The 17,548-nt window shown below is 39.4% G+C and overlaps 1 protein-coding gene across 1 annotated transcript in view; it reads left to right on the top strand.

Annotated features, from left to right (window-relative positions):
* ak5 (adenylate kinase 5) overlaps positions 1–17,548 on the top strand; it is an 80,914-nt gene that overhangs the window by 37,891 nt on the left and 25,475 nt on the right. Inside the window, exons 7-8 of the mRNA XM_051422303.1 lie at positions 1,732–1,822; positions 7,121–7,194. Coding sequence (XP_051278263.1) covers positions 1,732–1,822; positions 7,121–7,194 — 165 coding nt within the window. The remainder of the gene's footprint in view (positions 1–1,731; positions 1,823–7,120; positions 7,195–17,548) is intronic.

The raw sequence follows: 17,548 nt of genomic DNA, 5'->3' as shown, positions 1-17,548 counted from the left end.
GACATTTTTATGTCTGTCTTCTGTATGGTTGCACCCCTTGATTATAATATTGACTGTTAATGGTTGAAGACACGATTGCCAATTGCTGGATTTAGTTTAGAGAGGGATTTAATGTACATATGTACTAGTTACCCCCATGGCTCATATATGTGTGGATGCGTATGCTTATTTTTTTCAACGTTTTCTAATTTTCTTTTCTGTTTTAAATGTAGTTTGTAATGTGTTTAATGATGACCCTGATTAAGTTGTTCTATAAAGTGTTGCTGGAGGTTTGGCCCCTAACAAAGTAGGTTTTCAAATGTCAGTGTAGCAGATCATGTAGAACAGCTGATGTCATTAACCTGTGTTTATGTTTATTTTGTTGTAAAAAATAGGAAAACAAAAAATAAATTTACCACCTGAAAATACTAGTCAGTATTTTCAGCAGCAGCAGTTTTGATTATTAGCCTAATCAATGGAGACTGATGCACTTTGCACTCTGATGTAAACACTGTTCTGCTGCACTGCATGGGAAGTTAACATTCGGGATATGCTCAAATATTGCACAGCTCTATCTCATTAACGATACTGGGTTTTGATACAGTGACAATCATTCCTCGTCCTCTGCCGGAAGAGCCACTCTCATGACGTTGAATCATTCAGACGACTGTCGAGTTTTACTCCAAAAAGTTAAAGCTATTAATCTGTCCTTGAGAAATGACACTTTTCTCAGGCAGCTTCTTGTAAAGTATAAATGGATTATACGGAGCCTCTCTCTGTTGAAGCAGGGAACACATTTTGGCTATAAAGACACTGCAGTGTGACAGCAGGAGCTTTTTCTGCTCGTGATGCCAGACACTGAGAGGTCTGAGTGGCTCTGATGGGTTTTTGAATGCCACGCTCTCCAGGGAATCCTCAATCTGAGCCCCTCTGCTCCTCTTCTGCAGGTGGACTAGCGGGGCCCTCGGGGGCTCGGGGAACTCTCCCACACAGTACACGGCAGACACCTTTTTTTTAGGTTTGTTGCCATGGAAACCTCAGGTGGAAGCTAGTTGTTGGTTGTTGTTCAGCCATCGTTTCTTTATCTTGCATTTCTCTTGACCTCGTCTCCCACAGCTGACATTCATTCATTTCTTCATTTAGTGAACATGTTGAGTAAGTAGCTCTACAGAGAATCACATACGTGAAGGCGTATTTATCTTGCGTGTTTGTTTGTATCAGTTTTTCTATGCACAAGGTCGCCTTTCAGCTGCTCGTCATCAGGCCTGATGAGAGCAGAGGGACGACCAAAGTGCAGATTAGAAAGGAGGAGAAGTCTGCTTCAATCAGCTTCTAGTTCGCTCCCAAAGCAGATTCTTCATGGTCAATTTGCGAACACTGTACGTGCAAAGGAAGCCAGCCGGCCTCCGAATAATGCGAAAGAGAGCAATTGACACAGAAGGGAGGCTAATTAATCCAGTGTTATTAAGGTTTATGATGTGTGTTGAATACAAAATAACCCGAGCTTGTAGCTCCAAGCAGCAGAGCTCGTTTCTTATGTTTGATCTTATAATGAGTGTCATTCTGGATGTCACGGTGGCCTAACAGACTGAGCATATCTGTTGTGTTTGTGATGTTCAGGTCATGACTCTTGTCTACGTCTTGTATGTGTCATTTCTGTCAAGCTCGGCCGCAAAGTAGCTCAGAAGAAGTTAAAGGTGTGAATGAATAAACAGAGCATCAAGGCCATGACTTTTGTTTTTCTCCCTTCAGTTGGATGCTGACCGAGACGAGGAGGAGGTCTTCTGTGACATCAGCATGACTTTGGACAACAAGCTGTTTCCCTCCAAAGAGCCTGCAGCCGGTGAGATGAACAAATATTTTACAACAGTGAGACAGCTAAAACTAGACTTACGGTACATTTATAACTTTAGTTAAGAGTTATCTTGCAGATCTAGATTAAAAATGCATAATACAAGAGCACCTTGGTAGCTAAATGGTTGCAGCGCATGTCACATAGCATGCACCAAAGAGCACCGCAAGGGATGGCAAGCCACCGCTGTCACCTTATCAAGTTTCAACACGACAGAGCAGAGGTGCTGTCTGAAACTGCGACTCAGTATACCTTAATTCACAGCCCAAGATTACAATACCACACAGGAGAAAAGTCACGTAGCTTCCGCCTCACTTGCTCTGGAAAAACCCCCTACTGGAAACACCAGCAGTGTTTTAGTAGAAGATGCTGACTGATTATTTTGAAAGGTTCATTCTGCATACTGAGTACTTTTACTTTTTGAACATCAAGTATATTTTGATGCTAATACTTGATGCAGTTTTACTTAAAGGACCAGTGTGTAGGATTTAAAGGCATCTAGCAGTGAAGTTTCATATTACCACTCATGTCTGTATCTGACAACCTGGGCTGTGAAGTGTGTAGGCGAAACTACGGTGGCCATGAATGGCCCTATCTACAGCCACTGTTTGATGTGTGTCGTTCTGGGCTACTGTAGAAATAAAAACGACTCATTCTACGGTAACAAAAACACAACAATTCTTCTTTTCAGGTGATTAAACACTAATGAAAACATACCTATCAATATTATATTCCATTTCTGCCAGTAGATCCTCCTGAACGTTACACACTGGACCGTTACAGGAATGTAGGACTTTTACTTGTAACACAGTATTTGTACAGTTTGTGTATGCTTTTGTGTGTGTGTGTATAAATAATGTAGTAGAAAATATTCTTTACACTATAGCTATGGGCCAAATGATGATGAAATATGATGCAACAAACATCATCCACAGGCATTTTACTGCTTTTCGAGGGCTACTGGTACATGTGTACAGTTTAGAAAGGCTTCTTCAAAATAGTCCACATACATAAGAAGAGAGAAAACCAAAAACCATCACCCACCAGCTCCCTGGTTACCAGAAGAGTTGGCATAGCAACCAGTGAAGGGTTAGCCACGCTTTGTGAGAAACACTGAATCAGTCTTTGATCAGTCAGATGGTGTCACAGAGACTATATGTATTATGTAAAACCTGATAATTCACGGATTTAAAAATGTCTCAGACGAAGCCACATTCCTGACCTTCAGTGACGACCTGACTGAATCTGATCTGATATGATCAGTGAGCGCTCTGCGGGTGTTTCTGCATTGATGGAAATAATAAACATTTTACAAAAATGTTACCGTTGGCATAGAACTGAGCTGGTCCTGGTTTTTGGTTATAGAGCTGTCTTTCTTTTTCATCATAATAACATATAATAGTAACCTGTAACTGTTCCAACACAGCACAGAAATCCCACGTCGTTTGTAGTGCAAACGCTGCTCACTGTTTCAACTGCTCTACTGTACCTTATTTTGATTCAATAAAATGCTTCTTTATTTTCAGGGAGTGAGTTGTTAAAGGAATGGTTTATGTCTTTACTTTCGTGTCGTGTTAGGTCGTGTTGTGTTGTAGTTCTTGGTTGTATATACAGCCTGATAATACAGGATTTTGTGTTCCCTTTTTCTTCCATAGCCATAGAAATCAACATTCTCCTTTTAAGTTTTTGTTGTTGTTGTTTTGTAATCTCTACCATCTAAAAACTTTTAGTCTTTGTTCCTCTCCGTCCTTTTATTTTACAGATATGTCTTAATTAACCGCAGCCCCTCGACTCATCCGTGTCCTCTTTTGTTGAGCCGTGACGTTTTGTCCACAACGGCCTAGGGCTTATGAGAAATGGGGTTCGTTAAAAGCCACTAAAAACAAAAATATTAGATCATATTTCAAAGAACTACCATCCTTTTTTAACCATATTAAGTGAACCACACAACCTACTGTTGAGAGAGTCTGTTCCAGGGTTAGATTTTTAGTTATTAGTGTAGTTACAAATATCAGTAGGATTGTCAATGAGATATTCTTACTTCTGGAGCAGAAGAGATCTCTCTCTTGCATGTCCATCTAACTGAGAAGGCAGACAGCCTAATTTAAACATCATATACATGAATTTGATGAATAAAGCATGCTGTACTGATAAAAAGCTATGATGTTTGATCATCCCGGAAGAAGGATCGCTCCTTTTGTTGCCTGATTTTATTTAAGTCTTTCCAGTCTGAGGATCTGTGTGGATTATAAAGCCCTCTATGAATAACTTGGATTTTGGATTCATAAATAAACTTGGCTTGCCTTGTTTTATGTTTACGGTTCATTATGTTGTGACACACAGCACAGTTGCAGCGCAGCAGGAAGCTGCATAGGAATTACAGGAATACGTTATGAACACTGGTTATTAGTGACAACCAGGGTGGGGAATTTACTTTCTAAAATGTGAACATCTGCCAGCCACAAACAGATAAATGTTCAAATTCACCAGCCACATTCATAATGAAATCTACCAGCCACTTTCACACTTTGGTGCTAATTTCCTCCCCTGGTGACCACCAACCACATTACCATTGTTTTCTTCTCTTAAAAGCATTGTGTTCTACATCAAAACGCTTTGGAGATTGTGTGATGCAGTGAACAGTTTGAAGCAGATTTGCCACAACAGATTCACTCAGGAGGAAACTGAAGTTCATGTCACGAGGTGCAGAATCCCCATGAGAGAACATATGGCAGCTCAAAATGGTTCAGGAGGAGGAAATATGTTAACGTACAGTGTTGTTCTGATGAGAGGAGAGCTCTCACCCAACAAAATGATCAGTTCAGTGAGACAGTGACAGTGAGTGAGCAGGCAAACAAAGTCGACAGGTGGAGACAGTTTGGACGTGGCATCGTTATTACATGAAATTTGACCCACAAATCACCCATAAAGAATAGATTGTCAGCTTCTCTTCAGCTTCTGTACATAAGGTGATAAAGGCCAGGCACATAATAAGACTGAGGCTCACATTCCCAGTGATCCTTGACTTTGAAAATTGCCTCGTGCTACTTGACAGCTACCTGACACTCTCCTGCAGCTCTTCTCCTCACACTTGAGAGCAGTCTGTTTCATGACAGGACACAGAAATACCAAACACACGCAGGTGTACTTATGCCACTTGAGTTGCACAGAGCCTGCAATATCTCAAAAACAGATCCTCGGAAAAATGAGAAACGTTCAAGCTCTCATTAAGCAATAGAGAAAATGATCACTTAAATCAAGCAAAAAGCCCAGAGCATCCTCTTAATGTTTGCTGATTTCAACCAAACTGTCATGCAGGAAAGTCACATGATGTTGTTCTTAAGATAATATAATTTTTATAGAAAGCGGACTTTTTCCCCATTTAGGCCATGATCGACAGAGAGAACTTCCCATCAAGGGTCCACTTACATTCAGCAGTTATAGCTGCACTTTGAGATGCATTTAAGAGCAGCATGACATCTGTGCGTTTGTCAAGATGTTCCATTGAATATGTTTTCTTTATAATGGAGCCCCACAATGGGCCCCTACTAAGAAAGAAAGTGTAATTTGAAAGGATCGCCAAATGGTCTATTTTTACAAGGCTTTATATCAGAAATCTGGGTCACATGTGCATTCTGTAGCTTCAACCTTATGTCCTCTCACAGAGTCGGTGAAATTACATCCTGCTCATATAGAGAAGTATAAGGGGTAGCAGAATTAGATTGGCAGAAGTAAAGGAAACTCTTTAAGAGAAATGGCCTCCTAGCCTTCTAGTGTCATATTTTTCCCAGGAGAGGAGAGGGTTATTATTGCAGCAGCACACGTGGACCAACCTGAGGTGACGGCAGCCTCCGCCACCTGACCATCGCTGGCCTCAACAGCGAAGCAAAGTGTCCACACTGTCACAACTCAGCCCCTCACTTTTTAAAGGCGAGATGCACTCTGACATGTTGCTGACTCTGAAGTTGTGAACTGCAGAGGCCACACAGGACAGTTTGTTGTGGGCAAATTTTTCTCCTCGCTTTTTAAAATAACGCTTTGGAGAAATTCACAGCCGCCATCTCTCTGCAATCTGCCTAAACGTTTGAAGCTGCAAGCTCGCAGAATCTAACCCAGTTCTCTCTTCAGAGGGGCTCTCGCGTGCATGAAATAAAATCTGCCGAGGGGAAGTGTTATTCACGACCCATTTCCACCGAGGAAGAGAATGAAGATGCTATGTGTTAGAATTTATCAGAGAATCACCCTCGGCAGGTTTCTGACAATAGGAAGTTCAGATTCACGTGTTTATGGGGCCAAAAATACCCACGATTTGTGCTTATTTTATTTTCCTCTCTTTGCTTCGATTAAACATCAAAGTGCAGATGTGCAGCTAGATGTTTACATCTGGAAGTTTGTTGTGTGCTGTAGTGGCACACATGAGACTAATTGACACAGTAAATCTATACGGGGTTGTATCCACTGTAGTGTGATTTGGCTGTCAGTGCATATATTTATAATGTAACATTATATTTTTTTACTAATCTGCTGAAATAATGATCCAAGAAACATTTGGGATTTTGTCATAAATCTCAAATGAGACCCAACTTCTTCTGACCCTGTGTTTAAAACATGGGGATTTTTGAACTCTAAATCATTTATCAATCAAAGATCCTGAATATACTCTGTTTCCTGCTTCTATGAGGATATTTGAGGATTTGCTGCTTCTCTCTGTTTTATGCACCTTATTCCCAGCCCCATTCATGCATTTCTGTTATTCCGTTCACAAACTCCCTTCAGTTAGCCGTATAGACATAATATCTTCGGTGTTCAGACTGTTAGTCAGACAAACAGGCAATTTGAAGACATCACTTTGGGCTTCGATGCAAATGTTGTGCAGTTTACACTATTAATTGACATTTTAGACTGGACGATTAATTGGAAAGAGATAGAATCATCAACATGGAAAAACGTATTAATCAATTAATATACCACTACGTCTTTGGGGTTAAGAGTTCAGAGCTGGGAACCTTTGTAGTATCTCTCTCTTCCTCTTTTCCTCTCTCTCCTATTTCTAGTAAAGTGTCAATCAATGTTAGAAAATTAAGATAATCTTAATTGCAATCTTTTAATTTCAATGTAAAATACATGTTAGGGATTTATATATATGGATCTAGAACTCATTCATTTATTTATTCTAAAAGATCCCTAAAGAAAAGGTCACTGAAGTCATTGTCTAAAAATATTTTTCTACTCAGTTAAAATTCAAATGAGAAATTAAATTTGATGTTGGTTCTGTTCTTCTGTTTGCAGGTCCCAGTGAGCTGGACCTCAGTCTACTGGGTGAACCCAGCAGCCTCGCAGATGTTGCTTGCAAGTACGATGAGGTAAGATTACGATTCATTTCTGCTTACTAAATGTTTTAATACCTGTTGTCAATATGCAATGTGAGTTTCTGGGTTTGATCTTATTTTGACAGGAAAAACCTCTCTTATACAGCACAGTTTAATGCACGGTGTGAACTACAGGGGAGCCTCAGGGAGCTTGTCTCCTCTTAATAAGACATGAGCTCCACTAAAGACATGATTTGTAAAATTGTAAAATATTGACAATATGCTATTTTTGCCATGCATTTCTTTTTCTTTTTTTTGTATCTTCTATTTCTAGCTATTTTTGATGTATTATCCATGCATGATGGTTCATCACTAATTTTAACTTAAATAAAGATACCAGCCAGCATGCTGTTCTTGACATCACCCCCCTAAAGCCCATAGTAGAGTTTGCACACTGGTTTCAGTTCAATAAACAAATTAAATTAAAGAACAAATCTGATCAAAGAATATCTAAATAAGACCTAACAAACCATTTTTTATTCTTAATGCTACACATTCTGGTCAAAGTATTGAGGTGTGCTTCCAAGCGTTATTGAAGTCAGACAAACTGGGATGATCATGCTGTAGTTTCATATTTGAAAAAAAAAAATCAATAATTTGACTTTTAACTAAAAACTTCAATTATTCAAACTGACACACACAGGCCAAATCAAATGAATACAATTGGTATTTTCTAACTATAATGTCATTACATTAGGAATGATTCATCCCAACAGTCCTCAGCAGCCTTTAGCATCACAATGAAGCCATAAACTCTCTCAGTCTAATGCATTTAGGATAAGAAAATTAGCTAAATGTCAAACATCTGAATGCTGTCCTTTCACCTCAATCATCTTCGTAACGACACTGTTGTGTTGCACAGTATTGTCGTCTGCAGTAACTTAAGAACAATCTTATCGTCCTTTCACACTGAGGTTTTTATTCTGTCACAGAATAATATTTTTGAATCACCGCCACAAACGAGCAGAAACCCTCTTTCCCCCCCAATTTCCACATCCTCTGCTCTTCCTGCTTCTTATTCGCAAAACACAAATGATGATCTGCAAATTATCCATTTCAAAAATGGCAACCGCTGAAGTCATTTCAAAGGCCAGATGATTCAGCGAAGCACATGTCCAGAGACGGAGAATGCTGTTGTGTAATACTTGGCGAGGGTGCAGACGAGCATCATTCCTCCACACAAACCTGACCCTCTGTCTCATTTCCCATCCTCCGACTGTCTGGAAACAAATTGCTCGGCTCTCTGCCACGCTCTCCGTTTCTCTCCCACTTAATTTTTCAAACTCAAAGTTTTTTTTCTGTTCTTGGGAAAGGGAGGAAAAGGGTACTGTTCAGTCCAAGTCTGCTTAAATATGCAGGTGAATTTAGATTTCTTGTCAGGTTGGTCACCGTCCTGCCCTGACATTTGATACCAGCTCTGAAGTACTCTTTTTCAATTGAACTTAAATAACAGAAACAGTACCAGTGTACAAATAGTATAACATATATATGTAGTTAAGTACTGAGCACGTGGAGTCCAGATAGCACATTCGAGCTTTAAGAAACATTTAACATGGAGCTTTCAGCACTTCAGAACAGCAGTTATAAAGGCTCAAGAATAGATGCACAGTACTTGAAGTGTCCTGATAAATTTAAACACCTTAAACATGCACAATACATCTAATAAAGGATCCTTTTAATAAGTGAATTATAGGGCCATGATGGTGCCTTCAGCCTGTATTGATATGCATTGGCTGTTGGCACAGAGCATCACAGTGTTTAATCTTCACCAGCCCTGTTCACAGAAATTCTCTCACAGCCGGTTTTTACCTGCCAGCCAACATCCCGTTGCGCGTCTCCTGGGATCCATGCTCGGCTGTCATTTTGTATGTAAATGTAATCATGCCAGATAAGACTGAACTTCGGGCAAGGCTGGTCGATCATTATTGACCAATGTCACCAACTCTCTCATTACTCAGAGGCTTTCAGAGCCAGGATAAAGCCTGGTCTATCAATACAATAAGGTAGAAGAAACCACTGAGCGGCTTGAGGACAAGGAGAGCGCCAACAAGAAGACAGCGACGGCCCTGTGCAGCACTGCCTGTGGCGAGCAGTGACACTCTCTTTCTGTGAAGTGGAACGAAGACACCGTGCAGCCTTGTCATCCTGTATTTGTGGCCTCAGATATGAGACGGAGATGGATTTTGTTAGCGTGCTGATCCACAAAAGGTGGCAGGGGAGGGGTACAGAAGGGCAGCGGCTATTTTGGGATCTGTGGTGTCAAATCTCATGGACTTTTACCTCTAATTATTTCTTGCTTTTCATCACCTCTAATTTATTCCTGATGGCAGAACATCCAATGTGGATGTGATGTGTATCTCTCAGTTTATTTTATTGATTGATGGTGTATTTGACCTATTCTCATTAATATCTGGCTAAATGCAAACAATGTCGTTGTGTTTTGGTTGATTTAGACTGAGCTGTTTTTATCTACATGCAACGCGGCTCGGCTTCCGTGGAATCCACCATGTTGAACCGCCATGTTTCTACAGTAACCCATAATGGACAAACGAAACACTGGCTCAGAGTCCTGCATGGGTTCAGTTTTGCAAACCTGCACCTCTTTGCATCTGCAGATCTCAGAACTGGAACTGACCCGTTACCTGCAATTGTCTCCAAGTCAAATCCAGACCAATCCTGACCCGTTAATAGAAGACCCACAACCTGACTCATGCTACACAGTCATAATTTTTCTATATTCATATTATATTCATGTAGAAACTTTAATTAAAATAATATATAATAATATCATTGAATCACTCACCAGGTACTCTGCTGCTGCATGCACACAGCCAGCTGTGCACAGATGTCAATTGATAATTATTAATTATTATTAATAAGCCTTGTGCCAGTTTGCTAAATCCAATCTCCACACACAGAGCCTCCCTGTAGTTTCACTGTTGCAACTACAGGGGAGCCTGGGGGAGCTTCTCTCCTCTTAATAAGACATGAGCTCCCCTGAAGACATGATTTCTGAAATTGTGGGGGTCTCTAAAATATTGACAATATGCTATTTTTGCCATGCATTTCTTCATTTTTCTGTATCGTCATCATCATGGATCATGTGTAAAGTTAGGCTGTTTTCCATGTATTATCCATGCATGACTTTGATTCATCACTAATCCGCTTTGATAAAGATACCGGCCAGCATGCTGTTCTTGCAACCATCCACCCAAAAAGTCACAGTATAGATCACACACTGGCTTAATGTTGTCTCAAAATACTGTAAGCAGCAACACAAATAGGTTTTCTGAAATAAATTTTGATTTCACTCGCAAAGTTCAATAAACAAATCTAATTAAAGAACAACAATGATCCATGTAGACTTTAAAGGTGGCTCCAAAATTAGCAACACAAACCAAAACATCCATTGACTTCTCAGACCACTATAATCGCTCTCTGTCATTGATCCATATGTTCCTATGCTTTAAAGCAACAAGGAACTTTAATTTTCTGTTCATTCTGGAGGCGCCTGTGAACAAAAGCGGTAGTGTTTCTACATCGTTTCATCATGCAGCTGCTTTCTGTATGATCGTGAGGATTTTTCAGCCTACCAGAGTGTCTCCAGACTCATTTTGACAGACCTGACAGTTTAATATCGTGGTCCTGAGGTTTGAAAATAATGAGTTTAAGCTGACAGCCACAACTTATTTGATTAGATCACACAGGTGACTCACCAGGAGAGTCTGATGTGAAGGAATTATTGGCAAAAATGAAGACTGAGAAGATAAATTGTGCTGCTGCAAACATCATTAGATGCAAGAGGTGAAGGTCTAGACATGATTATTTCTGTTTGACTGGTGCTGAATTATCAAAAACTCTGCTAAAAGTTCAGTGTGAAAAAGTGTTGACAGCTGAGTAAAGTTGTGGATTTGTGTGTGTCTATTTCTTCCTTCATTGGAGTGAAATATTAGTTTCACAGTTTGAGCATGACGTTTTTTTAGATGGCTTTAAGCAAAGTGCATCCATACAAATGTATTATTAACAGCTTAGTTATTTATGAGAGGGAAAAATATTGGTACTGGTATCTGCAGATACTAAAGGTTTGAGCATCGGTATAGGAAATGAAAAAGTGGTAACAAGCCATCCCTAGCTGGGATGGAGGCAGCTTGCAGAGGATGCAGTAAAGGTAGGCAGGCTAAAGCAGCTTTAATAAGGCTTCTTCTATGGTATTTGCCAGCTGGGTGTTTGAAGGGAATCAGCTGATGTGGGTTGTTTACGATCAGCTGATGGAGCTGGGATTGTGAGCTGAGATTGACTTTGTGGCCTGCCTGAACTAACGCCAATTACTCGAGTAAGTGTACTTGGTTACATTCCATCACTGCCACAGTATCTCTGGTTAATGTTGTATTTTAATGACAATATTGGATTTTAGGGACAGCAGTGTTGGTCTGTCGGTCCACCCCTTTGGTCCAGATTGAAATACCTCAACAACTACTGGATGATAAAGAGAAAACATTGTCTCGCCAGCATCCATTTAACAGTTAAATTTCGAGGTGTGAGACTTTAGGTGTTGTTTTTGGATGTTTTTATGTTGGAGTGTGTGTTTATGACGTGTCGCTGTGTGTATCACATACCGTCGCTCGTCACCAACATGCGGTATCAACTTCTCAGGAATTAAAAACAGTCTTTTTTTACAGAGTGTTTGTGTGTGTTTATATACATATCTTGTCTCCATCACGTGTAAGCAACGCGTGCTGTGCATGTGTTTCTCTCTCGATCTGTGAGTCATCAGACCAGTTGGTGTACCCACATGCCAAGCTGGCTCGTCGTTGGCACCCGGCACTCCCCCACACTGACGGCATTTATTTAACACGAACAGAGCTGTGCTTCACTTTATTCTGTGTCTGTGCTGTATGAAACTGCAGCTCCACTGCACACTGACCCCTTCCGCAAAAAGCCACATGTCTAAATCACAACCATTAGAAGTCAGTTTCAAAGCAATGTGAGGTCAAGAGCCAGTAATAGATGGAAATGTCAAGGGAGGTTGTTTTTTTTGTTTTTTCAGTCATCTGTCTGCAGATGATGCCAAGCTGTTTTCTGGCATATATTGATAGTCAACTCTCTCCATTCTTCAAATTGCTCCATAAAATACAAATAGTTTTACTGCTTGAGCACAGTTTGAGAAGAAAGAGAGACGTATGTCACTGAGATACACCGACACTGTAGGAGTGGAACTCTTAAAATCAAACCTATTGGATAAATATCCTGAATACTACATCTTCTGAAGCACTGGACAATGTTTTTTAGACCTTTTTTTTTTTTTTAAATCTTGTCCATCTTCTTGTTGAGCTATTTCCCTGATGAGCGATTATCATCTAGTACAAGGGTTCCCAATCTTTTTTCTTAAGGGACCCCTTTTCTTCTTTAAAATATTTTTTGGGGGGCTTTTTATTGCCTCTAATCGACAGTGACAGCTGAAGATAGACATGAAAGGGGGAGAGAGAGGGAGAGGTGACGACACGCAGCAAAGGGCCACAGGTCGGACCCGAACACTGGGCCGCTGCAGCAAGGTCTTCACCGGCACATGGGGTACCAGCTCCATCACCTGGACTTCCTTAGGGACCTGCTTTTCTATCACTGAGTAAACTGACAACCCCTGACTAGGTGATATATTTTATGGATATTTCATATTATATTCAATCCATAACAATAACATTACTAACAGTACTGATAAACTTTACAATGAACCCAAATAGTGAACACAATACCTGTAGGAAGTTTGTGTAAAATTAGTGATTTGAGTAGATTTCCTGATAGTTTAATGAACTTTTTATACAATTCCTGTCTGTATTTTGTATTTTTTTAACAATCATACATACTTAATAGGCAACTTTTTGACAAATTCTGTGTTTTGTTCTCCCTGACACTTGGGCATTGTTCTATTAGCTCTTTGGTTGTTTTAAATAGTGGTCAGGTCCATTGTGTTTGTGTTTTTTGTGTTTACCACCACTGTATCTTGTGTCTAAATCATCTTAGATAGATTAATTACATTTATTATATCACTACATTTAGAAGATCTTGCTCCTTGCCATTGAAGTATTTGACTACACAATAAGTCCTCCAAGTTAGACAGCAAATGACTTTGTGTTTCCACGTCCCGTAGAACGACACATAGGAGCAATTTCTGATCTGTCGTCCCTCTTTCTGCAGGACGACATCCATGTCTTCCAAAACTCTTAAAAATAACAGTTGAAAAATATCTCTAAACCAGGGACAGAGGTGCCCTTAAAGGCGTGCAAATGGTTGCAAAGAAGAGAACCAGTTTCTGGGCTTCATTTGTTGTTTGGCTGTGAATAACAAAGATTATATAAAATATCGATATAATAATGTTGATGAAGTACGATGTTATTAATAGAAATATTGTAGTAGAAGAAGTGACCCACCTACGAGATGTTGATGCCATCAGTGGCCCCAGTCCAGTCTGAGTTGAGACCCTTGTTCTAAATGCTCTGGTTAAAGTTTGGTTGAGTTCAGAAACTTCTTTGGGTTAAAATAAGTGTTACTTACTTACTTAGGCGATCTTTGTCGTCATGGTTACAATAACAAACTTGTGGTTTAGACTTGGGGAAGATCCTGGTCACACTTTAAGAAAAACATTGGTAGGAAACAGGAAACAAAATGACATTCAAAAACAATTGAGTTAAATTATTTGAGCACAGTATGAGAATGAAAACAATAATTCAGATTTCTATCCGCACGAAGCTGGCAGACAATCATCTCACACTGCATTTATGTGACCATTTGATGTTTTTCTCTCGAATGTGAAGGCGGATGCTCAGTTTTCACACATTCAATTGCTTTTTGGTGAGAAGTGAAAGGAAACATGGAGGCGATGAAGCACACAATGTATTTTGATAGACCTGGTAGAGACAATACATAACTGTTTAATTTTCCTAGTCAGATTTTTGCAAATGTGTTGCACAGTTTGAATAGTTTCTACTGCCAACAAAGACTGTAAGGTTGTGTTGGATAATGCTGTTATGTCCCAGTTTGTAAAGAGACACATCAGTATTATTTAAGTTTTAAAGGAACTTTCAGTTTGTGCATCGTGATTAGAAACTTGCACGCAAAAATTGATCCGTACTCTTGACATTCCCTCTTTACTCCCACAACTTGGTGCTTGCATGACTGATCAGTTTCTGCCTTTTAAATGATCCATTAGCATTTTAATGTTGAACCATCTCTGCCTCCTCATTATTTGAATAGAAATGAGACAGCTCTTAGTCCGTTAGGGTGTCCAATATTTGAACAGTCTTTCCCTCATATTGTCCCAAATCAAATTATGAATCATTCATTTTTATTATTAAATCATCCATTCAGTATAATTATTTTCTTCCCTTTTTCCGTTAATTTATTTGCTCAAATTGCTTAACGCATTCCTTCAAATTCATAATGTTATCACCTTTATTCTATTTGTCTTTTATTTGAATACTGTTTTATTTTTCTCCTTACATCATTTTATTGATTTTACACCCGTATGATGGACAGTAAACATATCACATATCTGTGATCTATGAATCTATGAATGTGATGAACTGGTCTGAGGACATATGAACAATAACAAGAATACAAACCACCCTTCGCTGCTATCAACTGTCTCATACCCATCAACCCCTCCCAGCCACATTCCCATAACATATTAAAGCTGCAGTAGCTTTTATAAAAAATACTTTTTGTTCCATTTTCTGAAACGTTCACTATATCCTGACAGATAATAATCAGGTTCCTGTGGCTCTTTATTATCGGCATTAGCAAGAATCAACCGGGCCCAAACGAAAACAACTAATCAGATGGAAAAACACTTTAGATGCCACTATAGTAGCACTAGAGGAACCTGATTTATTCACACATTATCTGTCTCATGTTCTACTGTCGTGAAAGTTTCAGCAAATATAACAAAAAGTTATTTTTATAAAAGTTACCTACTGCAGCTTTAAGTAAGAAGGAAAAAGTACATTCAACAGACACTATTGAAACATAAAATAAAACAATAATTCATAATAATTGTAATCCCAGGTGTTGTCAAAGGATTTGTTTGATGTGGTTCAGGATCTCCTTCTCTCCGATGTTCTACAATAACGTAAATGAAGGCAACTAGCAGTTAATTAGCAGTTTCAGTAATTAAAATGTTTTAGTTTGCTGAGAGGGAGGGAGCCAGCAGCATTGAAGGGTGCAGTTAATGTTTAATTTTAGGGAATAAGTTAAAGCTGCAAAGTGGTCAAATGTTCAAAGAAGTCGCTCAGTGGACCAAAAGAAAGATATTATAAAGCTGCTTTCAGTGTCATTGCAAGCAGCAGTGAAAAAGCTCCCATGAAGCCACTGTACCCAAACTTGTTCAGCACCAAACAGCAGGCAGTTAGCAGCTAACCAGTACACACAGTGGAGCATTTAGCACCTAAAGAGTCATATTTCCCTCAGGAGTTGGTGGAAACCAAAACAGAGCAAAGAGAACAGTGAATATTGGACATGCAATCATCTGTTGGACAGAAAAACACGACTACAAATGAATGCTAATGTTGCTATGGATGTGTAAATAAACAACTGTTTGTTAAGTTCAGCTGTACTGATTATATGTCAATATTGTGTGCTGCTGCATCCAAGTGGCCATAAAAATCTATTAAAGCAGCTTTAAGATAAAGCAGCAATCATTGATCTATTAGGGGAACTGCAGAGTCGGGTGTTTCTCTGTGGGTTTGTCCCTACAAGCGACACCTTTTACATTACATTTAAACACTGTTTATAAAAGAATATTTATTATATTGGCTTTAAATTATTTGATAATTATTTGAGTAACTAAATTTAGAGAACAATTTATCTCCTTTTATTAAAAACAAACCTTCTAAATGAAAGACAAAATGAATTACTGGCTTAGTAATACTAAAAGGATTTGTGCTCTTATCTCTGTCATGGCTCTGAATATTATCCTCCTCTGTACACTCACAAAGATCAGCAGTGATCCTAGAGTAATTACTCATTTTCTACTTTTTTTTTAGCCTCTTTTTAATATCAGTGTCTTAATATCGATGCATGACTTTTTTTAATGCCAACACTGGAGTCATTAGCAGGTTATTTTTTGCCAGAATGATGCAGATGGCCAAAGCTGAGGAGGATAACCATGGAAACCTGCAGCAATGAGACTTGGGAGAAAATTGTCTCAAATATGTGGAATAGTCAACGCTCAGTGAGCTTGAATCAAATGATTCAGATTTCCTCTCGAAACAGATGAAAACCAAGTGTAACATGTCTTTTAGCCAATTTTTTGGCCCCAGCTTGACTCTGACATGTGTTTGTAACTGTAATGATGATTCAGTGAATGGCGGCTACTGAGAGTTTCAGTCGTCCTCCAGGCTTAGACCATGTGTTTGCTCCTGGGAGGCTGAGGGTTTGCTCAGCACTCGGTCTTATTCTCTCCCTCTCTCCCTCTCTCCCTCTCTCTCTCCCTCTCCCTCTCCCTCTCCCTCTCCCTCTCTCCCTCTCTCTCTCCCTCTCTCCCTCTCTCTCTGTCTCTCTCTCTCTCTCTCCCTCTCTCTCACTGAGACTTAACAGTGTTTGTTTTTTTTTACCATTGATGGGTTCTTTGTGCCTCTTGTTCGATTTAATTGGCTCTTGTTGACAACATTTTATGGCCAAAACGATACGGACATCTCATGCTTCTGGTCTTAAACCTACAGGATACAGTTATATATTTAAACAATAGTGTGCTTTGGGAAGACCCCTTCTTTTTTTAACATGACTATGCCCCCTCATGCACAAAGTCAGGGGTCTATAGTGTTAGTCTAGTCTTAGTTTTGTTCTTAGATTATTCTAAGATGGAGTTAGCCCTGTTTTATGGTGCTTTATTATATTAGTTTGTATCTTGTATTGTTCTCTCTGCATTTCTGGTTGAGTTCTGTGTTTTTAATTCACATAAGTATGGTTCATTTTGTGTTTTGTATTGTCTGTGTATGTATCTTAAAGGCCTATCTGGGGGCGGGCATTGCAAATTAGCTCAGGCTATGAATGTTGTGGCGTGGGGCATTTGTTCAAGCTACACACGTCTCCCTACACAATTAAACAATCAAATTAATGCAAGTTTGACAATTTCTCAAAAGTAAAGACAAAAAGGGCAAGAGGGCAAAAAAAAGAGAAGAAAATATGACTTTGATATTTGTGGTTTGTTAACAATGTTGTGGAGGGAGTAAAGACAAGAAAATATACAGCAGTAAGGAGATTGTCAGTCGTTTTGGAAACTATCCGACTGACTGAGAAGCAGAAGCACTGTGAGCTTTTACTTGCCGCCATCTTATCCTGTTCAATTGGAAAGATC

The sequence above is a fragment of the Dicentrarchus labrax genome, unplaced genomic scaffold (genome assembly GCF_905237075.1).
Source record: "Dicentrarchus labrax unplaced genomic scaffold, dlabrax2021, whole genome shotgun sequence".
NCBI classification, from domain to species: Eukaryota; Metazoa; Chordata; class Actinopteri; family Moronidae; genus Dicentrarchus; species Dicentrarchus labrax.
This window is presented reverse-complemented; position numbering and strand designations above follow the sequence as displayed.